The 25,685-nt window shown below is 34.9% G+C and overlaps 1 protein-coding gene across 10 annotated transcripts in view; it reads right to left on the bottom strand.

Annotated features, from left to right (window-relative positions):
* Window positions 1-25,685, bottom strand: part of DNAI7 (dynein axonemal intermediate chain 7) — a 76,492-nt gene that overhangs the window by 30,427 nt on the left and 20,380 nt on the right. For 3 of the 10 annotated variants that reach the window (XM_070619326.1, XM_070619324.1, XM_070619327.1), the window contains 7 exons: window positions 21,906-21,990; window positions 20,546-20,637; window positions 17,983-18,084; window positions 17,004-17,141; window positions 12,445-12,591; window positions 10,742-10,845; window positions 8,852-9,161 (listed from right to left, as the gene is read on the bottom strand). In XM_070619326.1, the coding sequence (XP_070475427.1) occupies window positions 8,852-9,161; window positions 10,742-10,845; window positions 12,445-12,591; window positions 17,004-17,141; window positions 17,983-18,084; window positions 20,546-20,605 (861 nt within the window). In that variant the 5' untranslated portion in view covers window positions 20,606-20,637; window positions 21,906-21,990. The remainder of the gene's footprint in view (window positions 1-8,851; window positions 9,162-10,741; window positions 10,846-12,444; window positions 12,592-17,003; window positions 17,142-17,982; window positions 18,085-20,545; window positions 20,638-21,905; window positions 21,991-25,685) is intronic. The other 7 variants (XM_070619325.1, XM_070619329.1, XM_070619328.1 and 4 more) reach the window with 4 other exon arrangements.

The following is a 25,685-nucleotide window of genomic DNA, read 5'->3' on the forward strand; positions in this document are numbered from 1 at the left end:
ATCAATAATTACTTTCAATGTAAATGGACTAAATTCTCCAATCAAAAGACATAGAGTGACTGAAGGGATTAAAAAACAAGACCCACCTATATGCTGCCTGTAAGAGATTCACTGCATAGTAAGGACTCATACAGAGTCAAAGTTCAAGGATGGAAAGAGATAGTCCATGCAAATGGAAACCAAAAGAAAGCTGAGGTAGCTATACGTTTATCAGGCAAAATAGACTTTAATACAAAGACTATAATAAGAGACAAAGAAGGTCATCACATAATAATAAAGGAGTAATAATAAATAAATAATAATAAATAATAATAATAAATAATTAAATATGTAAAGCAAATATTAACAGACCTAAAGGAACAAATAAGTAACAATACAATAACAGTAGGAGACCTTCATATCTCATCTTCATCAATGGATAGATCATCCAGATGGAAACCAATAAGGAAACACTGGCTTTAAATGACACAGACCAGATGGACTCAACAGACATATACAGAACATTCCATCCAAAAGCCACAGAATACACATTCTTCTCAAGTGCACATGGAACATTCTCCAGAATAGATCATATGTTAGGCCACAAAATAAGTCTTAATAAATTTAAGAAGAATGAAATCATATCAAGCATCTTCAACTACAATGGCATGAAACTAAAAATCAATCACAAGAAGAAAACTGGAAAATTCACAAATATGTGAAGATTAAACAAGATGCTACTGAACAACCAATGGGTCAAAGAAGAAACAAAAAAAAAAAGAGACCTTGAGAAAAATTAAAATGGAAACACAACATACTAAGACTTATGAGATGCAGCAAAAGAAGTTGTAAGAGGGAAGCTCATATTGATAAATGCCTACATCAAGAAACAAGAAAGATCTCAAGTAAACAACTTAATGTTACTCTTCAAGGCACTACAAAAGCCAAATGAAGCCCCAAAATTAGTAGAAGTAAGGAAATAACAAAGATTGGAGCAGAAATAAATGAAATAGAGATCAAAAATACAACAGAAAAGATCAATAAAATGAAAAGCTGGTTTTTCAAAAAGATAGACAAAATTGACAAAGCTTTAGCTAGATTCACCAAGAAAAAAGAGAAAGGAAGGGGCTGGCCTGGTAGTGTAGTGGTTAAGTTCACACACTCTGCTTCAGTGGCCCTGGATTTGTAGGTTCCAATCCCAGGTGCAGATCTAGCACCACTCATCAAGCCATGCTGTGGTGGCATCCCACATAAAATAGAGGAAGATTGGCACAGATAGCTCAGGGACAATCTTCCTCAAGCAAAAAGAGGAAGATTGGCAACGGAAGTTAGCTCAGGGCCAATCTTCCTCATTAAAAAAGCAGAGAGAGAGAGAAAGAGAAAGGACTCAATAAATAAAATCAGAAATGAAAGAGTGTCATTATAACTGACACCACAGACATACAAAAGATGATGAGAGACTACTATGAACAATTATGCACCAACAAAATGGAACACCTGGAAGAAATGGATAAATTCCTAGAAGCATACAATCTACCAAGACTCATTCCCGAAGGAAGAGAAAATCTGAACAGCCTGATTACTAGTAAGAAGGTTGAATCAGTAATCAAAAACCTCCCAACGAACAAAAATCCAGGAGCAGATGGTTTTACTGGTGAATTCTACCAAACATTTAAAGAAGAATTAATAGCAATCCTTCTCAAACTCTTTCAAAAAATAGAAGAGGAGGGAACACTTCCAAACTCATTTTACTAGGCCAGCATTACGCTGATACCAAAACCAGACAAGGAGAGCACAAGAAAAGAAAATTACAAGCCAATATCCCTGATAAACATGGATGCAAAAACCCTCAACAAAATATTAGCAAGCTGAATTCAACAATACATTAAAAGGATCATACCATGATCAAGTAGGATACAGTCTAGGGATGCAAGGATGGTTCAACATTTACAAATCAATGTGAGATATCACATTAACAAAATGAAGAATAAAAATCACAGGATCATCTCAAAAGATGCAAAAAAAGCATTTGGCCAAATTCAACAGCCATTTAGATAATAATCTCAACAAAGTGAGTATAGAGGGAATGTATGTCAACACAATGAAGGTCATATATGACAAGCTTACAGCTAACATCACACTCAATGTTACTTAGAGTATGAGTTATACTCATATCTCTAACATCAGGAATGAGACAAGGATGCCCACTTTTATCACTTTAATCAACAAAGTATTGGAAGTCTTAGCCAGAGCAATTAGACAAGGAAAAGAAATAAAAGGCATCCAAATTGAAAAGGAAGAAGTAAAACTGTCAGTATTTGCAGATGACATGATAGCATATATAGAAAATTCTAAAGACTCTACAAAAAAACTGTTAGAATATCAAAATTTGTTAGAATAAACAAATTCAGTAAAATTGCAGGATACAAACTCAACATACAAAAATTGGTTGTGTTTCTATACACTAACAACAAACTATCAGAAAGAGAAACTAAGAAAACAATCCCATTTACAATTGCATCAAAAAGAATAAAACACCTAGGAATAAATTTAACCAAGGAAGTGAAAGACCCATACAACAAAAACTAGATGACATTGATGAAAAAAATTGAAGACACAAATAAATGGAAAGATATTCTGTGCTCATGGATTGGATGTCCTCACTGCCCAAAGCAATCTACAAATGCAATGCAAACCCTATAAAAATTCCAGCAGCATTTTTCACAAAACTATAACAAATAATGCTAAAATTTGTATGGAACCATAAAAGACCCCAAATAGTCAGAGCAATCTTGAGAAAAAAAGATCAAAGTTGGAGGTATCACGTTTCATGATTCCAAACTATATTACAAAGCTATAGTAATTAAAACAGTATGGTACTGGAATAAAAACAACAGAACAGAATTGAGAGACAAGAAATAAATTCACGCATGTATGGTCAAGTAATTTATGACAAAGCAGCCAAAAATATACAATGGGGCAAGGACAATCTCTTCAGTAATTAGTGCTGGGAAAACTGCACAGACACATGTAAAAGAATGAAACTGGACACTTTCTTATACCATACACAAAAATTAACTCAAAATGGATTAAAGACTTGAATGCAAGACCTGAAACCATAAAACTCCTAGAAAAAAAACAGGTGGTAAACTCCTTGACATCAATCTTGGTGATAATTTTTTGGATTTGACACCAAAAGCAAAGGCAACAAAAGCAGAAATAAACAAGTGGACTGCATCAAACTAAAAAGCTTCTGCACAGAAGAAACAATCAACAAAGCGAAAAGGCAATCTACCAAATGGGATAAAATATTTGCAAATCAAATATCTGATGGGGGTTAATATCCAAAATATATAAAGAATTCATACAACTCAATAACAAAACACAAACAATCCAATTAACAGATGGGCAGAGGATCTGAATAGACATTTTTCCAAAGAAGATATACAGATGGCCAACAGGCACATGAAAAGGTGCTCAACATCACTAACCCTCAGGGAAATGCAAACCAGAACCACAATGAGATACCACCTAACACCTGTTAGAATAGCTATTATCAAAAAGACAAGAAATAACAAGTGTCGATGAGAATGTGGAGAAAGGGGAACTCTTGTGCACTATTGGTAGAAACATAAAATGGTGCAGCCACCATGGAAAACAGCATGAAGCTTCTTCAAAAAAATTAAAAATACAACTACCATATGATCCAGCAATTCCACTTTTGAGTATTTATCTGAAGGAAAAGAAAACACTAATTTAAAAAGATATGTACACCTCAGGTTCATTGCAGCAACATTTATAATAACCAAAACAGGGAAGCAACCTAAGAGTCCAATGGTGGATGAATGGATAAAGAAAATGTGATACACACACAATGGAAGATTATTCAGCCATGTAAAAGAAGGAAATCTTGCCCTTTGTGATAACATGGATGGACCTTAGGACATTATGCTAAGTGAAATAAGTTAGACAGAGAAAGACAAATACTATGCAATCTCACTGATACATGGAATCTAAAAAAAAAAATTTAACTCATAGACACAGAGAACAGATTGGTGGTTGCCAGAGGTGGAGGGTGGGTGAAATGGGTAAAGGTGGCAAAAAGGTACAAACCTCCAGTTATAAAATAAATCAGTCCTAGGGGTGTAACGTACAGCCTTGTGCCTACGGTTAATAATACTGCGGTGTATATTTGAAAGTTGCTAAGAGAGCAGATCTTAAAAGTTCTATCACAAGAAAAAAAATTGGGGGGCCGGCTCCGTGGTCGAGTGGTTAAGTTCGCGGGTCCTGCTGCGGCGGCCCAGGGTTCAGATCCTGGGCGCAGACATGGCACTGCTCGTCAGGCCACATTGAGGCGGCGTCCCACATCCAACAGCTAGAAGGAGGTGCAACTAAGATATACAACTGTGTACAGGGTGGGGTTGGGGAGATAAAAGCAGAAAAAAACAAAAAGATTGGCAACAGTTGTTAGCCCAGGTGCCAATCTTTGGGGGAAAAAAAAAGGAAGATTGGCAACAGTTGTTAGCCCAGGTGCCAATCTTTTAAAAAAAAAAGAAAAAGGGAAAAAAATTTGTAATTATATGTGGCAATGGATGTTAACTAAACTTATTGTGATCATTTCACAGTACATACAAATATCAAATCATTATATTGTACACCTGAAACTAATATATGTCAATTATATCTCAATAGAAAAATTTAAAAATTAAAAAAGTATATAAAATCTATATCATTTTGAATGGCTACTAATATTTTGGCTGTTGAATACTTTACAATTAATTTAATCTGTGGACTATATTTGCTACTATAAAAAAATACTTCAATGAACATCTTCATGCATTCATTTTTATTTACTTGTCCTATTACTTCATAAAAATAAATTACTAAAATTAAAGTGACTGATAATAGTACATTTACATACTGCCAAATTGCCCTTCAGAAAGACTGTACAGATTTACACTTTTAATAACAGTATATGAAAATATCTGCTCCCCCTCCTGCTCAATCTGATAAGAAGAAATGATCTAATGGTTCTAATTTGATTACTTATTTGGTTATCTTCTCATATTTTTATTGGCTAGTTGCATTTCTCTTCTCATCTCTCTACTCAAGTCCTTTGTCTAATTTTATATGAGGAAATTCTCTTCTTACCAATTTGTACGAGTTCCTTATTTTAGGATACTGACTGTTTTATACATAAGGCTAAATATTTTTCTCAGTTCATTGTCTTTCAACTTTTTATAGTGAGGTTTTTTTGGCTATGCAAATGGTTTATGGTTTTAGTTTTGATGCACTGACAAGTAAGAAAGACCTTCTTAGTAAAGATAATAAAATAACTTCCCTATGTTCTCTTCAAATACTATTATTTTATGAGTTTTGATTAGCTTGCTTTTATATTTAAACCTTTAATCTGTTATTTTTTTCTAGTCTGTAGAGTGAAGTATGAATGGAAATTTATTTTATTTCAAATCTTAGCCAGCTGTCCCAGTGCTGATTATTATATTCAATTCATCCTTTCCCTTCTCGATTTCTGGAACTTCTTTTATACGGAGATTGGACCTCCTACTTCTTTCCATATTTTATTTCCCCCCTCCCCATGAACGCAATTGAATTATCCTTGTCTCCTCTTTTGAGTTGCTGATTCTCTTTATAAATCTGGTGATTTTTGCCCCCTGCAAGTAACTTACACTTACCAAAGGTGGTTTACACTGGTTAGAATTATCGGCAAGTGTAGGCCCAGCTGACAATTGTTGAAGTCCTCTCTCTCTCCTTTCCTACCCAGCTCAGCAGGGCAAGTGGTTTTGAGTGGGGGAATTCTTCACTCTACGCACTTCCTGCCTTTCCTCCCTATAACGATCCTCCTTCAGTGCAGGAGATGGTTTTTCCCGCCTGCCTTGGCACACTCAGCCACTACTATGGGATTCTTCTGCTTCATGGAAATCATACATATTTGAACATTAAGCACATTAACTTTTTCAGAATGCTATGCAGTTTTGGAAGGATGATAGAGCACACATACATAAGCATTAGCATCTATGCACATGTATGTTGGGTGTGATGAGAGGACTGGTTCCAGAAATAGGAGTGCTAACTGAATTCATGTTATTTTCATCTCCTAGGCAATTTTCTCTTTTTAAATCCCCTGATAACATAAAGTTCCTCCAGCCAGGTTCCTCAATCTACCATTCACACAATTCTTAGTCAAGCTTCCCAGGCTATGGAGAAGTTTCACAGAGTACAACTATTTCTGCCATATCATTAATTGTCTGCTGATCTTTACTCTGAGTTTCCTAAACTACTTATTTGAGGACACCCTCAATATTCCATAAAACATGCATTTTACCATTACGCCAATGCTTCTCCTTGCTGTACTTTTGCGGCATTATCAACATGAGCACTGGCATACCTTTAGTCATCAATATAAGTTGTTTGAAACTGTTCGATAAAACATTAAATAATATCAGAAAAACCAAATGTAGTTAAACACATTGGTAAGGGCCATTCACAATGAGGAAAGCTTAATTTGGTACTTTCGAGCTCACTGGTTGAGAGTAAAGGAGATGACTCCTTACTGTAGTAGATGACAGGCCTTGAGAAAAATATATTTAAGTGCACTGTTTAGTATTACAGTGAATTCATATGCTTATATATTTTTGTATGTGTGTGAGGAAGATTGGCCCTGAGCTAACGTCTGTTGCCAATCTTCCTCTTTTTTGCCTGAGGAAGATTCTCACTGAGCTAACATTTGTGCCCATCTTCCACTATTTTATATGTGCGACACCTACCACAGCATGGCTTGATGAGTGGTGTGTATGGCCATGTCCAGGGATCCGAACTCACAAGCCCTGGGCCGTCCAAGTTAACCATGCAAACAACCACTATGGCACCCAGCCAGCCCTGCTTATAAGTATAAAACTATTTCCAAAATTAACAGAACTATAATAACTCATCACTGCATGAGGCTGCTTCACGGAGAGATGGGCTTAAGAAAGAACTGCATAAGCCATATAAATTCAAGTAATATTTCAAATTATATGTTTTCTAATTATTATTTTGCAACTTAAAAATAAGTAATGTGAGATTCTTGGGTAAAATGTTGATGGGTTTTCAAAAAATATTAATTATGATCAAGGAACCTGAGGAGGAGAAATTATCTAATATTTTTATGAAATCAAGACCAAACATTTTATATACTGTTTTCATACAACAATTTCGATATCTTTCTATTTGTTCTTTGTTTTCATGGATTTTCAATCACAAATCCTGCCAAATTTTATTTTAAGTGAATGGATTTTCATTTTGGTTTTTACTGCATATTTCCATAATTTTAAGCCTGGGGCCCATTTACTGATTATTTTTTCCCCCTTAAAAATCAGTATCTCGGGGCTGGCCCCGTGGCCAAGTGGTTGGGTTCGTGCGCTCCGCTGCAGGCGGCCCAGTGTTTCGTTGGTTCGAATCCTGGGCGCGGACCTGACACTGCTCATCAGACCACGCTGAGGCAGCGTCCCACATGCCACAACTAGAAGGACCCACAATGAAGAATATACAACTATGTACTGGGGCTTTGGGGAGAAAAAGGAAAAAAATAAAATCTTTAAAAATCAGTATCTCTCTTCCACTCACATCTTATTAGCTAAAGCAAGTAGCAGTTACACCTAAGTTCAAGAGAGTGAGGGGCATAATCATCCCTTACATTCAGGAAACAGAAGAAGACTGGAAATATTACTGAACTCTAGTCAAGCTACCACGCTACCCGAGAGGTAAAATGAAATTTTTTATTTTGAAAGGTATTGGATTGCTCAAAGAACATTTTTTAAAAAGTGACAAATTTTTAAAGAAAAATAAATTGCTTATTTCCCACCTCTCTAAAATATCAGCTGTATACAGGTTTCTGAGTTCTCTTCCCCTTATGCCTTTTTAATTTTTACATGGTTGTAATATCACTCTAAATACTATTCTTTGTACTGATCGCCATGTCATGTCCATTTGTGTATTGCTATAGAATCTATCATTTTTGATTCTAGTGTAATATTTAAAATGGAATTTTTCAATTAAATATGTTCTTAGAATATCTAATAATTCCTATTCTGATAATTTGTATTCAACCTAATTCTTAACCCTTACCTGTGTTTAAAGAAAATAAACCAGTACATTTCATATCTTAAGCACTTGTAGGACAACCTGCTATTTCTGGTCCTTCCTAAAATGCAAATTGTCTATGGCCAAACAAAAAGGCTGTTTAGTTCTGAGAAAATAGCACTAAATTCTAAAGAGACAATTTACTCTAACATAATAAGTGACTAACTTGAAAATCCTGGAGATAGAAAGAACAAAAATCAACTAAAGGAATTTGATTATTAAATTGTTCTAATAAGATGTTATTATATCTAAAGATGTCAAGTTTTAAGAAAGGAGTACAATAGTTTAAGAAAATCAACTTTTACTTCATAAAAGTCTTTCTTACAAAACCAAAAGCTGAGACAGTAACAGGGTCCTATAAGATAATCCCTTGGTTTGTGGAAGTACTTAGTGCGAGTTTCCATCTAACGGCAAGTTCCCTTAAATGAGTTTGAAATATAATAAATACACAAAAATTAAATTGCTTCAAAGATTTTCAGGAGTGTACCTAAAATAAAAATGAGCAATCCCCGTGCTGAACTTTAGGAGTTGAAGCAATAGGCTCAACTATGAATAGTGATTATTAATAGAAGGCACGAATAAAAAATACACATTCAAAATCATGCCATTGGCAAGAAAGTAGCTTTCGGACAATTTCTAGTTGTTTAGGAAAAAAATCTTGAGAATGCTTCAAGGGAATCTAATAACGCTTGCTACATGAAGAAAAAAATGTAAACATTGAAATGTGTCCTACCATTTTTACTTCAGTTTCACCTTGATCCTCAACTTTTATTTCTTCCTCATGAACCGAGTTAGACTCATTTTCTTCTTGTTTACACTCTTCTTGCATCTCTTTGCTGATTGCCGCTTCTAAATTCTTTTCTTCGTCTCTGACAAGGTTAGTTATTGTGGAAGTGTGTTCTTGTAATGACGTTGGAACGGGACGCAGCGGTGTGACGTGATCATAGTGAGTATGTAGGAGTCGTAGAGCAATGTCACTTGTTGCTAATATCCTTGGAATTTCAAATCCAATTTGTGTTTCAGAGAATCTGACACTTCTGTACCTGTCAATAATTAATTTTAACAAAAAGGGTGAGGCCCTGGGAAACTCTAGGTGTGTTGCAAATTTATATTTAAGCAGTATTTCCCTCCACTTTAATTTTGCCACAGTTTTGAGTCCCGATCCAAATGCTTTCTTTGCAGCATTTGGGCCCAGTTACTGATGTTATCCTTCTCAAAACACCCTCTCGGGATCCATGACCCAATACTCTTCTCTTCCATCCCTGGCAGCTCCTTCTCCATTTCCTCTGTATGGCCTTCTTCCTAACCACCCCTTAAACGTAGATATTACTCACCTCTCTATCCTATGCCCTTTTTTTTCTCCCTCTACATACATAGAGGATATTGGATATTATGTTTCTATGGCTGTGATTATTATTTATATTATCAAGACTTTTAACATGAGTTCTATGTTTCCCGGGCAGGGTAGGGGGAAGAAGCATTCCTGAAGGGACTTCAAGAGGTCCAAAAATGCCCTTACATATGTGTGAGCATGTGTAATAATTTGAAGTTCATAAGAGTCTATGACTCCCCCAAAAGTTAAGAACTGTTCATCTATATGACTCCAAAAAATATATCTCCAACTCAGCTTTCTCGCAATGCTTTCAGACAGTCACACTTTCACATTTCATAGGTGCTTTAAACCCGACAAGCCCAACACTGAACACATCATCCCTCCAACCCCCTCAACATGACCATCAAAATAAAACAAAACTTGTTCTGCCTCCACTATTCCCTACCTTAGTGAAAGATGCCACCTAATTTTCTTCATAAACCTCAGTAGTTAATACAGGGCTATTCATTTTACTTTTATTATTTTAAAATTATACAGATTTAATTTCCTTCACTCTTCTGTATGTAACATATTTTACAATGAAAAATGTTATATTCATGCATTGTCTCTGATTAGATTTAAACCAGAGCATTTTATAGCAAATGGAACTTGGAAAATATTTTGTTTTTTTCTTTTACTAAATATGAAAATAAAGCCCAATTTTTTCCATTGTCATAATGACTAGTCTTTTCAGAGCTGGGATAAGAACCAAGGCCGCCTAACCTTCATTCTGGTAATTTTTCCTGTAACTCACTGCCATACTAACTCAATTAATTTGAAATGTTTAAGATTAAGCGGCAACCAAGTGATCGTGAATTTATCCTTATTTATAAAGAATGATAATAATCATGAATTTATCATATTGCTATGTAGAAAGCACCTACCACTTCTATTTGTTATAGGGAGAGGGAGGTTAAGCGAGTGAAGAGAAGGGGAAGACCAGATATTTATTCAGCACGTATTTGTACTAGACACTATGCTATGACCTTTACATGCATTAATATTGAAACCTCAAGCCCATCCTGTTAAGTAAAGTACTATAATCATCATTTTACTGTTGATATACTGAAGCTCAGCAAGGCTAAGGAACTTGCGGAAAGTAAATGGCAGCTCTGTGATTTAAACCCCACTTGGCTGATTTCCTGACATGGGTTTTAGTAGGTATGCCCTGCTGTTATGCAACAGGCACCTGCTGGTCATCCCGATGTGACTCTAATGACCTTTGACCCACAGTAATACCCATGAGAATACCTTGGATTCTTCTTGAGGTTTGCCCACACATACAGAGTAATATTTTCGTCTTGAATGACTTTTTCCATATTTCCACTGTCCAGATCTGCTAAAGTACTAGCTTGCTATAAAAGAAAAAGAAAACATTATAAAAGATTAGAGGCCTCATAAATTATGTAACTGAGATGTGTTATCTCACCACTTAGGCGGTAGATTCCCTTCGTTACTTAAAAGAGTAATTGGGGTAGAAATAAGGTTCAGTCAAAATAACGGAGAATTGTTTTAAAACACTCTCTAAATGATACAAACATATTTACTTAATTAAATGTGTTTTCCCTTTGTTACTGTTTCTTCTAAGGTGTCTAAGGATTAAAGGTGCTCCTATATTTCCAGGTAGCACTTATAGATTACTATTACGTCACCCTTTTCAATTTTAACATTATCATGACTTTTCATTTTAACCATACACATGCTTTTTTTTTTTTTTTTCCGGTAAGGAAGATTGTCCCTGAGAAACATCTGCGCCCATCTTCCTCTATTTCATATGTGGGATGCCAAAGCATGGTTTGATGAGAGGTGAGTAGATCCGTGCCCGGGATCCGAACCCTCGAACCCTGGGCTGCTGAAGTGAAGCATGCAAACTCAACCACTATGCCACTGGGCCAGTGGCATACTGATATTTCCATTTCAAATCTAACACTATAGTATTTTTTTTCTAATCTTCTTCTCTTTTACATACTGTATCTTTTTTCTCTTAAAATAAAAATCTTGATTGCTAGTAATTATAATACATTTTCTAACCTGCTTTTTGTTACAATATATCAAATAGTTGCAAAATTATAATATGAATATTAATGCTAACAATAAACTTAGTAAAGTTTAAGCCTTCTTCGCAGTTCTTTGTGTAATTAGAACACATCCTACTAAGGACTGCGCTCTAGACCAGGAGAAACCGAGAGGCAAAACAGCCAACAGTAATGTGACCTTAGATGGTTCTCTGATTTAAAAAACAAAATAGGCATAAAAGATATTCACGGGACGCTAGGGAAAATTTAAATATGGACTGGACATTAGAATAAATTATGGAAATATTATTTATTTTCCTAGGTATAATAATGATTTTATGATTATTTGATATGATTAGTGCTAAAAGATTTGAGAAAAATAGAGTGACTACCAATAACTGTAATCTTGTCTCAATTGATTGATCTAGGGTGAATATCTAACATATGTTTTGTGAACTTATTTTCACAGTGATCCTAGTAAACCTTAGCAAGTATAAGAAAAAACTAGACTTTAGCTATATCAATAATGTTTGATTTCTTTAAATAAAATATTTAAGGGGCCAGCCCCGTGGTCGAGTGGTTAAGTTCGCACGCTCTGCTGCAGGCGGCCCAGTGTTTCATCAGTTCGAATCCTGGGCGCGGACATGGTGCCGCTCATCAAGCCACACTGAGGCAGCATCCCACATGCCACAACTAGAAGGACCCACAACTAAGAATATACAACTATGTAACGGGGGGCTTTGGGGAGGAAAAGGAATATAAATAAATAAAATAAAATATTTAGTTGTGAAATCTGGATAAACATATGTGCCTTAAATTATTCTACTGACTTTTTCATAACCTTTTAATTAATAAAAAAAGATAATGGATTTTTTATTATACAGAATAAAATTTTAACTCTCATAAAATAATAACACATAAGCCAAATCCCACACTTACTCTGAGAAGTATTTCTGTGGCAGTGTTAAACTTGCAATGAAGAAGTTCTTGCAGTTCTAGAATTGATCCTTGGTACTGTGTTACTATTTTATCTTGCAAATCATATGGTGGCGTTTCCAATAAAATTAATTTCAACTTGTCAATTAACTAGAAAGTAAGGGTATAAAGTAAAAACATAAATATTTACTATAAAAGTAATTAATTTTCTGACAAATGGTCAAGGAAAAGGTGAAAAGACGGATGTTCTATCACTTTTGAATTGAGGAACACAGCAGTAAAACATATAAAAATCCTTTCCTGTATTTATTCTATTATTTAAGATCGTGGAAAAGTAAACTATTTCCTCCAAAAACTCCATGATAAGAATTCTGGGGGCCAGCCCAGTGGCCGAGCAGTTAAGTTCTCAGGTTCTGCTTTGGAGGCCCAGGGTTCGCCAGTTTGGATCCCAGGTGCGGACATGGCACTGCTTGGAAAGCCATGCTGTGGCAGGCATCTCACATATAAAGCAGAGGAAGATGGGCATGGATGTTAGCTCAGGGCCAGTCTTCCTCAGCAAAAAGAGGAGGATTGGCAGCAGATGTTAGCTCAGGGCTGATCTTCCTCAAAAAAAAAAAAAAAGAATTCAACTATGTGTAACAGAGCTTTCATTAGCAAGTTGATAGACAGGCACAGTTTACCATTACCTAAGACTGTGGAACAATAGGAGTAACAACAATAAGGAGGAGGAGACTGAGGAGAATTACTAATATTTACCCAATGCTTACTGTGTACTAGGAACTGTTCTAAATGCTTTCTATGTTTTAATTCATTCAGTGCTCATCATAATTCTATGAGGTAGATACTGCTATCATGCTTATTTTATAGACGAGGAAGCTGAGGTACATCCTTCCCATCTGTAAGGAGCCTGGAAGATGCCACTCCATCCTAACAACAAGCACAAAGCTGAACAGACTGAAAAATCGACAACTATTTTTGATTCATAAGAGAGGGAAGGACACAGGGCCTGCACCCAAGACTGGAGAGACCTGCAGGTGAATACTGGGAGTCAGCTTTTGCGAGCAGACTCAGGGGCAGGACCCAGCGCCGGGTAGGAAAACCTGAACTGCAAATGACAAATTGCTGGAGGCTCAGCGAGGACAGCGCTGAGAGTGAAAATGTCCAGGAAGAGGCAGTCATGGAAGGGGGAGTGCCCGCAATATTGTGAGGTTTGCTTCCAGGAGCTCGACTAGGTCCCCACAATAAATATGGGAGAAAAGTCCCCTCGTGCTTCCAGCAGGGGGAGCAAAAAGGAACTGTTTCAAAATAGGCCAGAGCACTCTGTTCTCAACAAGGCCCGATGTCAGGGGAAACTCACTAGAGCCTAACCTGCTGGAGTTTTACCAAAGCCGAACTCACTTATGGGAAAGGAAGCACGCAGCTCCAGCTGGCTCCAACCACTCCCTCCCGCATGAGAGGGGATGAGAGAAATTAAAACCTCTGTGAAGCCCGCAGTCCAGAGGCACAGACTCACTGAAAGACTGCAACCTGATCACAGGACTGCAGACCTCTTCCCCACCTACGACCGCATTACTAAAGGCCTAATCACGGAATTGTTTTACCCAGGACATCATGTCCGGGCAGCAAGAAAAAATTACGAGGCATACCAAAGGCAAAAAACACAATTTGAAGAGAGAGCAAACATCAGAACCTTGGAATTATCAGACCAGGAATTTAAAACACCTAAGATTAACACGCAAGGGTTCTAACGGATAAAGTAGACAGCACGCAAGAACAGAAGGGCAACGTAAAGGAGAGAGATGGAAATCCTAAGACGGGACCAAAAGAAATGCTAGAGATCAAAAACACTGAAACAAAAATAAAGAATGCCTTTGATGGGTTTATTAGTAGACTGGGCTCAGCTGAGGAAACAATCTCTGAGCTAGAGTATAAAAACCAAAAAGCAAGGAGAACAAAGACTGAAAAAAACAGAACAGAATATCCAAGGGCTGCAGACAGCTACAGAAGGTGTAACATACACATCACAGGAATACCAAAAGGAGAAGAAAGAAAGGAACAGAAGAAATATTTGAAACAATAATGACTGAGAATTTCCCCAAATTAATGTCAAACACCAAACCACAAATCCAGGAAGCTCAGACAACACCAAGCAGGATAAATGCCAAAGAAAACTGACTTAGGCATATCATTTTCAAACCAGAGAAGATCAAAGATAAAGAAAAATTCCTGACAGGAGCCAGAGCAACAGAGGAAGTTACCTTTAGAGGAACAAAGTTAAGAATTATATCGAACTTCTCGGAAACCATGCAAGCAAGAAGAGAGTGGAAAGATATTTGAACTGTTGGGAGAAAGTGAGACACAGCCTGATCAAGGAGCAACTAGTAAGTGGCATAATTCAGTTTTGAACACTTACACAGATGATATACAGAAAACTTCTAAATTAAGAGAGGCAGCGCAGTTGTCTGAGGTAGTATGGCCTCAAGCCAGAATGCTCGGCTTCAGTCTTAGCCACCTCTTAGTGGCAGCATGATCTTGGGGAAGTTAGTTAACATCTCTGTGCCTCAACTTCTTCATTTGCAAAATGGGGATAATGGTGCCTATCTCATAGGGTTATTACGAGATTCAGCAAGTTACTATTTCTAAAGCCTGGCACAGTAAGAATTATATAAGACTTTGTCAAATAAATTTTATAATTTGGAACTTGCTGTTTACCATGGGGCCTCTGCTATCCAGTTCTTTCTGTTCCTCTTGTGACTTCCTGCTTTAGTTTCCTACTGCTATGATTACTCTCCCATTTTGTTTTACTTATCCTTTTCTTATCTTCCCTACTATTTATTACTTCTACTTCTGTACCCTACATTCATAACAGGAAGATGTCGCTTTCAGCTCATCACTGGTGAGCGCTAGTGGTACCTCCGACTGTCTCCCTGCCAACTGCAGAGCACTGGATTCCTGGACCAGCGTAGGCCATGGCAGCCTCCTGGTAGAGAGGGTGTGCAATGGCAAGAACACCATATGATGAATCCATTCGCATCCAAATACCTCACAGTCTATGGGAGGCTCTTTGGAGTCTTTGGAAAGTCAGAGCAAGGCTCATCTAAGGTCTCGTAGGGGACTGTAAGCGAGGCACAATCTGTTTCTTCATAAGTAAAATGAATCTCATAAACATGCTATCCAGATTAATTTAGGCAATGCATGTTATGAGCTTAAGAGAGTCTGGAGTTACTCCATCTTGCAGCAACATAGAGAAGAAGGAAACAATAGTGACAAGAAGCACAAAAATGTCATGAAGAAATGGAACAAAAAACATTAGAGGATAGTAGGACTGAGAGGAGTGAATTCCTTCTAGTTTCTCCTATTATGTAGGTATGCCTAAGTGTGGATTTCTTTCCATTTATCCTAACTTGGGATGTGCTGGGTTTCTTGAATCGTAAGGTTCTTATCTTTCCTCAATTCTGGAAAATTGTCAGCCGTTATCTCTTTGAATATTGTATCTCCCTCATTCTTTTCCATCTCCTTCTGGTACTCCTTTCCAATATATTTTTAGCCCTTCTTGCTCTATCCTACATGTCTGTTAACTACTCTTTCATATTTTCCATCTCTTTATCACTTTGTGCTGTATTCTAGTAAACTCTTCCAGTCCGACTTCTAACTCACTTGTGATTAAGAATTCTCAGTAGAGACATTTCTGTTTTCCCTTCACTAAGCTAAAGATGAGCCAAACAAATTCTTATCAGAGTAGGTTTTTTGCAGAGTAGGTTTTTTCCCTAATATCCAGAATATCTTTTTGAGGCTCCCAGCCATATAGAAGGGCTCTGATCCAACTTGCCACCTTGCGTGTACCCTAGGCTTTGCCTCCTGATGGTCATTTGAACGAGGGCTAAGTCACCAGGGGTTAACAGATAGATATTCTCTGGGAAGCCACTGAATTCGAGACTCGCCCACTTTTCTGAATTGTTTTTACAGCCTCTAAGATTTTCCCTTACTTTTTTTGAGCTAGGCAATGGATTTAAATGTCATTTAAAAAATTTCTTTGTCTAGCATTTTTAAGTGCATTATAAAGTGGTAACTCCTCAGGCTAGCCTATCCATCCTATTCGCAGAACTAGAAGGTAGGATATTTTTACACATCTTTGTACTTGCAGTGTCTGAAAGAGTAGGTGCCTGGCACATAGTTAACATTAAAAAACATGTGTACTGAATCACTGAATAGTGGATAATTCCAGCTGAGGATAAAATCATGTACTTTCCCTCCACAAATTATCCACATAAATGAATGCAACTAGATTTTTTTTAAATTTTGGCTTGAATTAGACACACATATAGTTAATGTTTCACATTTATGTTATGTTGACCTTATTGAAGATGGCAAGATGTTTTTAGGAAATGTAAAACTAAAACAGAAAATGAAAAGATTAGCAAATATTTTTCTCCATAACCAAGGAAGCAGTAGTATTATTAATTGCCAAATACTATGTTTAATTTATTTCTATTTTTGGAGTCAGTATCAGACAATTTGTAATTTAATAATTTAAAATTATAGAATAATACTTAAGAACTTACATTTAGCACTAGTTTACTTTTTCCAATCACTTCTTCAAAAGTCTCATTTGTTTCCTCTTTCCACAAGCTAATAAAGGTATTAATTTCTTGGGATACTGAAGGATCAGGACTCCCATCACATTGAATGTAGTGTTTCCACTGTGAAGTAAAACGTTCGAATGTTCACACTGGTGAAAATTCAGCCAAAGATTAAATTACTTCTTTTCCAAAGTATGAGTTCTCATAACCTAGTTTTCCCAATTTAGGCAAAAACCATATTATAGCTTTAGTTACTTGAGATATCCTTAAAATAACCAAATTCCCCTTCATCAAAATAATTTATAAGCCTTGATAATTCAAATAAATAGAAATTCTATTTATTGTCATACTTTTACTTTTAAAACAGTGAGTTGGTTTTGTTTCGCTTTCCTCTCTAATCATATAGCTCCTGTATTTACAGAAGCCAATACTTGGGCTGATTTCTGTTTCTCAAATTATTACTAACTGTTAATTGCCATTGGCATCTTAGTATGCGTCCCTCCATTCATTTTGTAGTCTATGCGAATTCTACATTTGTAATCATATTGTACTTACAATTTTTTGCTTAAAATTATACCATAATCATCTTTTGCCATATTATTACAGTTTTTGCTTTTTCTCCTGATAATCCCCTATAGTGTTTCCAAAGCTACGCTGTTTTGAACAACACTAGATTACCTTAAGGTCAAACTTTTTATATTTTAATTTAGGATAATTTCTTCAGTATAGATTCCCAAAAATTAAATCAGACTCAAAGGATATAAAAATTTCAAGGCTATTATTGACAAACAGTTTTCTACAAAGCTATGTGAATTTACTTTGCTACAAGCAATGTGAGAGATTCGTCAGATGAGAGATTTTTTATAGACAAATTTAAAGTTTCTTTGGATTAAAAAGGATATCAGACTATAACTCCCTCTTGTGGTACAAACGTATCAGCTCAAAAAGAGGTTAGTCTCACCTGAGAAAGCAATCTAGTCTCTCGTTTCAATTTCTCTGCTTCAGGAAAACACCTCTCTAATAAATAAAGTTCTTCAAGTTCTTCATTTCTCCTTTCTAGATCCTGTTGCATGGGGATAGATACATTGATCTGCTCTTTAATTTCAGTTTTGCATTTCACAAGGAGCCTCTAAAATTTACTTGGCAAAGTATTAAGTTTCAAAATGAATACTAAAATTAGTTTGAATGTAACTGACATTTCCAAAAGGCTTCATCTGGAGCAGTGGTTTGCAAAGTGTGATCTGCAGACTCCTGGTGGGTCCCCAAGACTCAGGATCCCTGAGGTCAAATCTATTTTCATAGTAATACTAAGACATTATCAGCCTTTTTCCTAGTGTACACATTTTCCCTGATGGTGTAAACAATTGCTGGCACCTTGGCGAGAATCAAGGCACAAACTGTACCAGTCCTGTTCTTTGGTGGGAAGGGGCGGTAAACAGCCAGTTTTACATAAGACTGACCTGATGAAGAAGTGAAAATTATTAATTTTATTCAATGTCAACCCTTAAGTATACATCTTTTTAATATTCTGTGTGATAAAATGGGAATTATGCATAAAGCACTTCTGCTGAAGATCAAAGAACAATACTGTCTTGAGAAATAAATATTTGTGCAATTATTTGAGTATTTTGGCAGACATTCTCTCAAAAATTAATGAATTGAGCTTGTCACTTCCAGGAAACAACTCAAAGTATTTGTTTCCAATGATAAAATTCAAACTTTCAAATAAATTTGAATTTTAGAAAATTTGTATCTACCACTGTGAGTCTAATAGTTTCCCAATCCTCAGACATTTCTAATTTGATTGGAGATGATGTTAATGCATAGGATTTCTTTTTATAGTGAATAATAAAAATCTCTCAATATTTGGAAGCAAATAACTCAGTGAACCAAATTTTTGCAAGTAACAATGCACGATGTTGCAAAATCATGCATGAATACAAGATCTGTTCAAAGTGGAAGACAAATCAATGTTTTAGTGTAAGAGTAAGAAAAGTTCATTGATATGGTTTCAGATTCCACACTAAGAAACTACCACTTATTGAGTTTTGGTATAGTATCAAAGAAGAATATCCACAATTATCTGAAAGGCTATTACAGTATTTCTCCTTTTTCCAACTACACATCTATGTGCAGGCAATTTTCTTCATACATTTCAATCAAAGCAACACATTGTAACAGATGGAATATTGAAATAGACATGAGAATCCAGTTGTCTTCTGTTAAGTGAGACATTAAAGAGATTTTTAAAATATAAACAATGCTACTCACTTCCCTAATTTAAAAAAATATATAATGTGTGGTGATGGATGTAAACCAGATTTATTGTGGTGATCATTTTAAAATATGTACAAATAGTGAATCATCATGTTTCACCAGAAACTAATATAATGTTATATGTCAACTATAGCTCAAGAATATATAGTTATATAATTATATATAAAATTGTGTTATATATTTTACATATATATAATTAAATATACATATATAACTATATATGCATAATTATATATTTATATAATATATAATTATAAAAATATATAATATATAATATAAAATATATAATTATATATGTTATATAATTATATATACATACATAAAAACATTTATATAATTATATATGTTATATACTAATATGTGGATGTTATATAATTATATAACATAATTACAATAATTATACAAATTATATAATTTATAAAATATATTTTAATATTTATATATAATATACATATATTTTTATATATGTATACATATATGTATTATATACATTATATATAAAATATATATGTACTATATATTTATACATATATTTTATATATAAATTATAAAACATATAATTATATAAACAATTAATATAATATATGCAATGTGTATGTATGTGTATATATAATTACATATATAATTATATATAGGTATTTTCTTTCTTAAAAATATGTTAATGTACTTATTTTTATGTTTATTTTTAACAATATTTAATGTCTATATAAGTCTTTTAAAATTTCTCATTTTTAACTTCTAATATGGTAAATATTGATAGATATAACCCACATAAACAAAAGCTCCTTGGGGGTCTTCAATTGTTAATAGTAATGAGGTTTTGTCCTGAGAACAAAATCTTTCAGAACTACTGATCTGAAAAATTCTGGTGAAAAAGAGAAGTGAAACTAAAAAAGGAGAGGTAAAATTTCAAATTTTTTTTTGGTTCTGTTTAATTATCTATAAAACAGGTTGAGAATAATAACTTAATGGTTACCAACATGAGCTCTGAAGCAAGACTGCTTATGTCTTAAGTCCTGGCTCTGCAATTTATTAGCTGCTTAATTTCTCCATTCTTCAATTTCCTGATCTGTGAAATGTGGGTAATAATGTCACTAATTTTATGGTGGGATTAAATGAGTTAAACCAGTTCATATAGGCCTAAATATTACTGGTAGCTATGGGGGAGAATGACATTAAATGGCCAAACAGATCTGATAGCCACATAGCTGAAGTCTTCATTAATAATATTATTAATTTTTATTTACTTTTGCTTCAAGTTGTCGCCATTTTTCTCTCTCGATTCGTTTTATTTCAAGCTTTTCCATTTCTTCTTTTTCATATTTCAAACGGGCTTCCTCTAAAGAACCAAAAAAATTTTTTTCTCAGTGATTAAATCAATCTATTTTTAAGACCTGAAAGCTACCGCAAATATTTTCAAGATGTGGTGGTGGAATATTTTGTATATTTACAACCTTTATTATGTGCTAGAAATAAGACAAGTGCTAGATTTCCTTCAAAAAAGTAACATGACTCTCAAAATTTCTAGCCAGAAAAATAGGCCCACATTATATTTCTCTCCTCCAAAAGTTTATAGCAATCCAATAATTATTTTAACCAAGAAAAAATGGCAGATCTATCATGAGTAATTAAGGAGAGGTAAAATCTTCAGAAGATTTCTATAATCTTGTGACATCTGCATCATTAGAAGCAATTACCTAAATCTTCTCTTGCTTTCACTATTAAAAACAAAACGTGAAATATAAGTTAAAGATATGAGTTCAACCCAATTTAATAAAACATTCCCCAAGATCTAGACCCTGATATTGTATTCTTCTTATGAGTCACCTAAAAAGGATTTATATGGTTATCCATAAAAAGCCAACATGGAATCTGAGGACAGACTTTTAAAACCCAAATCTGAGTCCACAGCTGTTCTTAATGCTAAAAGCTACAACCACTTGAAATATTCAGATTTTTAAAATCACTTTTTGGTATTTTAAATAACCAATACTTTTAACTTTTAATTGACTTTTTTTTTTAACAAATGACAGTCCTCTTTAAATTTGGCAAGTAAGTATTATTAAACTATAAGAACTTAGGCTGCTGTGTGTCTTTCTTGCTAGTGTATATTTCCCATATTTAATGAATTTGAGTTTCAGAATTCTTACTGCACAATCAGTGTCAATGCCCCTAATTTAATCAGGAAATACAAACATTTCAAGACAAGGTTGCCAGAATTAGCAGATAGAAATACAGGATGCTTAGTTGAATTTGAATTTCAGATAAACAATAGACTTTTTTTTTTTTTGGTTTAAGTATGTCCCAAATATTGCATGGGGCAAATTATCCTGAATTATCCGTTGTTTACCTGAAGTTCAAATTTAACTGGGCATCCTAGATTTTATCTGGCAACTCTTCTTAAGATATATCCAAAAGTGTATGGTGTGTACTAACAGAACTTTCTGGGGACCCTTTAAATAGTAGGTATCTATTATAAAACAGATTAAATATGAAAAATTAAAGAATTTTGAAAATTCTTTAAAAAAAACATTGGCTGGATTATGGAAATACCAACCTACTATTAGTATTACCTGCATACAAAAATAGTATCAGTGTATTTTGTACCTTCCTCTTTTTGTCGTCTCTCTTCCTCCTCTTGTAGCTGCCTCAATCGTTCAGCTTTGCTGATTTTCTTTTTCTTATTGCCAGGCTTAACAAAGGCCACAACATAAAAAAAGGCTATTAATATGCACCCAAATTTGCTTCCATGAATCCAGTCTTTCACTCATTCAAATATAACTTCCTACTATGTGCAAAGCCTTGGCTAAGTGCATTGAGGACAAAGTATGGAAACAAGTAAGAAAAATAAGCATATAAATGATTCAAAGGCAAGAGTGACAGTGACAAGTATATATGATTTAAATAGTTCTCTCATTTGCAGTGTCCACATCCTTAAAATTGCTAAACAGAACTTTATTTCACTGTTGTAAAGATTAAAATAAAATACATGCAAAAAGAGTTTTAATACTGCTACATCTATAAAAATTAAAGACATTTTTATGACTAACAGATTTCCAGAAAGTTATTTTGCAAGTTTGGAGGAAGGAGAGATTATTTTCAACAGCTGGGATCAAGTAGAGTTTTTATAGAGCAGGTCGTATTTAAATTTGTGCCCACAAGATTTTAACATTGAGCTATGAGGGGAAGATATCCCAAGAAGAGGGAAATGCAGGTATAAGATACGGAATGGAGAGCACTGGAAAGCCCAGCAAGTTCAGCGGACCTTGGGAAGACTCCAAGAAGAGGTGATGATGGAAATGAGAATGGAAAAGCTATGCGATAGAGTTTGCACATTATTCTAAAAGAAGTGGAAACCCCCTAAAAGAACTGGAAATCCCCTAAAAGTTTTTGAGAAGAACTGCAGCTATTAAGAATATAATTTTTAAAACTAACCTAGTATTAGGGGAAAAAATTGATTATAAAGAGGAGAACATCTTGGTAACTATTAACAATATTAATAAACTAAAGTCATGGCAATGGAAATTCAGGTAGGAGAATGGACCCAATAAATATTTTATAAGCTAACTTAGTTGATAATGATTAAAATTGGAGGCAAGGAGAGGAAGGAGTCAGGAAAACAGTCAAAAAGAAGAATGGTAGTCTAGAACAAGTAAATTTGAAAGAGAAACTGTTTAAAGGAGGCTAAGTATAATTAGTAGTAGGAAGTGCTGGTGGAACATCTAGACAATGCTTGGGGGCATTGAAACTGGAGAACTGAGGTTTAGCAGAATACAGACTTGAGAACTATCTGGGTGATAACCACCCCCCTCCGTTTTCCCTAAGTGAGAGTATAGAAAGAGAAAAGCACCATCTCAATTTAGGAATCAATAGAGTAGATAATCCTTGGGATATACAGACTCTTGGGCGACCATCTTCTCTTTGTGGCTCACCAACTACAGGATGCTCCTTTGAAATCTCCAATCCATTAGCCCTACCACTTTTTCACTGTCCATCAACCCCTCTCATACCTTCACTTCTTTACCCACGTTAGATTTCACAGCTCATCACCATAATCACTGACATATATATCTCCACCTCCCTATTTTCCACTCCCTCTGAGAAGCTCAGCTGGCAGACTCCTAGTTCTAGCTAAGCTCAACACTCCCATTTATTCTGTGCTAGTAATATGAACAGCTGAACCTTGCCAGAGAAAAATATACAGGCTCAAGTTTATCAGCACAGATTTTAAATGGCTCTAAGCACCATGCAGTGTTCCTACTACTATTTCAGTCCCCTCACTCTTCAAACCTCCCAAATCCTCTCCTCTTTTCTACTTTCAGCTGTTGCCCTTACCTCTGATATCACTAGAAATTTTGAGGAGAGAAAAATCTCCTTTACACACCAAATCTTTGAACCTACCTAACATCTTTGTCTACCTTCCTTCCCATCACAGTGAATGAACTGTCTGTACCTATGGCTATTTCAGGCTGAACTTGCCACTCTTACACTGGATCCTGTCCTTCACTGTCCCTTTAAGACTTGGCCCTTGTTTGTAGTTAACACCTCTAGTTGTTCATAAATTTCTCCCTCTCTGGATTTCACATCCCTCTCCATCTTTTGCTCCAATTCCATTACTCTTTATATCAGACCACCTGAATGTAGTTGCCCACTGCTTCCACTTTCCCATTTTCTGCACAGCCCACTCCAACTGGGCTTTGGTTTCCGTTCCTCCATTAAAACCTCTTTTGTCAATGAACCTTAAGATGGCAGTGTTTCCAATGCCAATGGTCAATTTTCAGCTCTCATTTTACTCATCTGTCGTCATCATTTGACAGTTTTTCTTCCTCCTTCTTAAAATATTTTCTTCATTGGGCCTTTGGGTTAGTACTGTCTGATTTTGCTTCTTCTCTCACAGGTTACTCCTCAGACTTCTTTTCTGGCTTCTCTTCCTCAGCTGTAGTTGATCAGTAACTTTTAAAATTACTTGTTCATATATTCCCTAAAAGAATTTTGAAAAACTATGTACCCCTTCACACATTTTAAGTTGGCATTGAAAACTTCATCACAAGCTGCAAACGTTGTACTTTGCAGTATATGACATAAAAAAATAAAACTTTTACATCACTCTTTCAAATATATCCATCACTATTTAAAATATATCCAATGGAATCTACATACCATTGTGATTTAATGGCCAATATCATCAATTAAAAAAATATGAACAAGCTTTACTTTAATAAAAATTTTAATCTTTTTTCTCTGTAAACTCATGTTTCCATTCCCATTCCCTCACAGAATCTTATCTTAACGTAATACACTTAAAAAAGTTTTGTTGATCCTCCTATCATATTCAGCTGTTACAAAACTACGTACAAAATTTTATTTCCTTGTCTGTAAGTTTCTGAATTGCATTCTAATTATTTTCAGTATACAATTGAATGAAGCAACATATTATATTACATATTTTGATAAGTAAATATTAAACATAAAAAGTGAAATTTTACTGGATATGCATCTCTTGATGAGATGGTTGGTTTTTCTCTTTTTCTTGGTTAGTTCATGATCCGTGGATAGGTGTTAGCTACTGCTGAATGAAACAAGGATTCAGACAGATTCTATTTTAATTTTTACAAATATGAGAAGTGAGAAATCTGGTTTATATTAAAAAGCCAACGGGAACAGGTTTGTTACAGCTATATCATGCAATTCTTTGAATCCTTTCCATATCATATGCCAACAATTATATTGATTTACCAAAAAAATTTACCCCTAGGGATAATCACTGATGTTTGTGATGATTTTCTTGTTTTCTTTAAAAGTTTTATTACATATGTATGTATTCCTAAACAATACAGTTTGCTTATTTTTGCACTTTACATAAATACTATTATACTCAAGGTATGTGATTTCCTTCTTTTCTTATTGTAGTAAAGTATACATAACATAAAATTTACCATTTTAACCATGTTTAAATGTACAGGTCATTGGCATTAAGTACATTCACACTGCTGTACAATCATCACTGCCACTCATCTCCAGAACTTTTTCATCATCCCAAACTAAAACTCTGTATCCGTTAAACATTAACTTCCCTTTTCCCCAACCCCAGCCCTTGTCAGTCACCATTCTACTTTCTGTCTCTATGAATTTTACTACTCCAGATATTTCATATAAGTAAAATAATACAATATTTATCCTTTTGTGCAATTTACTTCTTTAGATACACATTATGGTTGGTAAGATTCATCCATATTGGTGGATACAGCCATAGCTGTATATTTTCACTGCTGAATAGTAAACTCGTTAACTTATTTATCCATTCTTCTTCTGATACACATTGGATGGTTTCCAGTTTGTTACTATTACGAATAATGCTGCTATAAATCTTCTAGTGTATGCATTCTG

The sequence above is a fragment of the Equus przewalskii genome, chromosome 5 (assembly GCF_037783145.1).
Source record: "Equus przewalskii isolate Varuska chromosome 5, EquPr2, whole genome shotgun sequence".
NCBI classification, from domain to species: domain Eukaryota; kingdom Metazoa; phylum Chordata; class Mammalia; order Perissodactyla; family Equidae; genus Equus; species Equus przewalskii.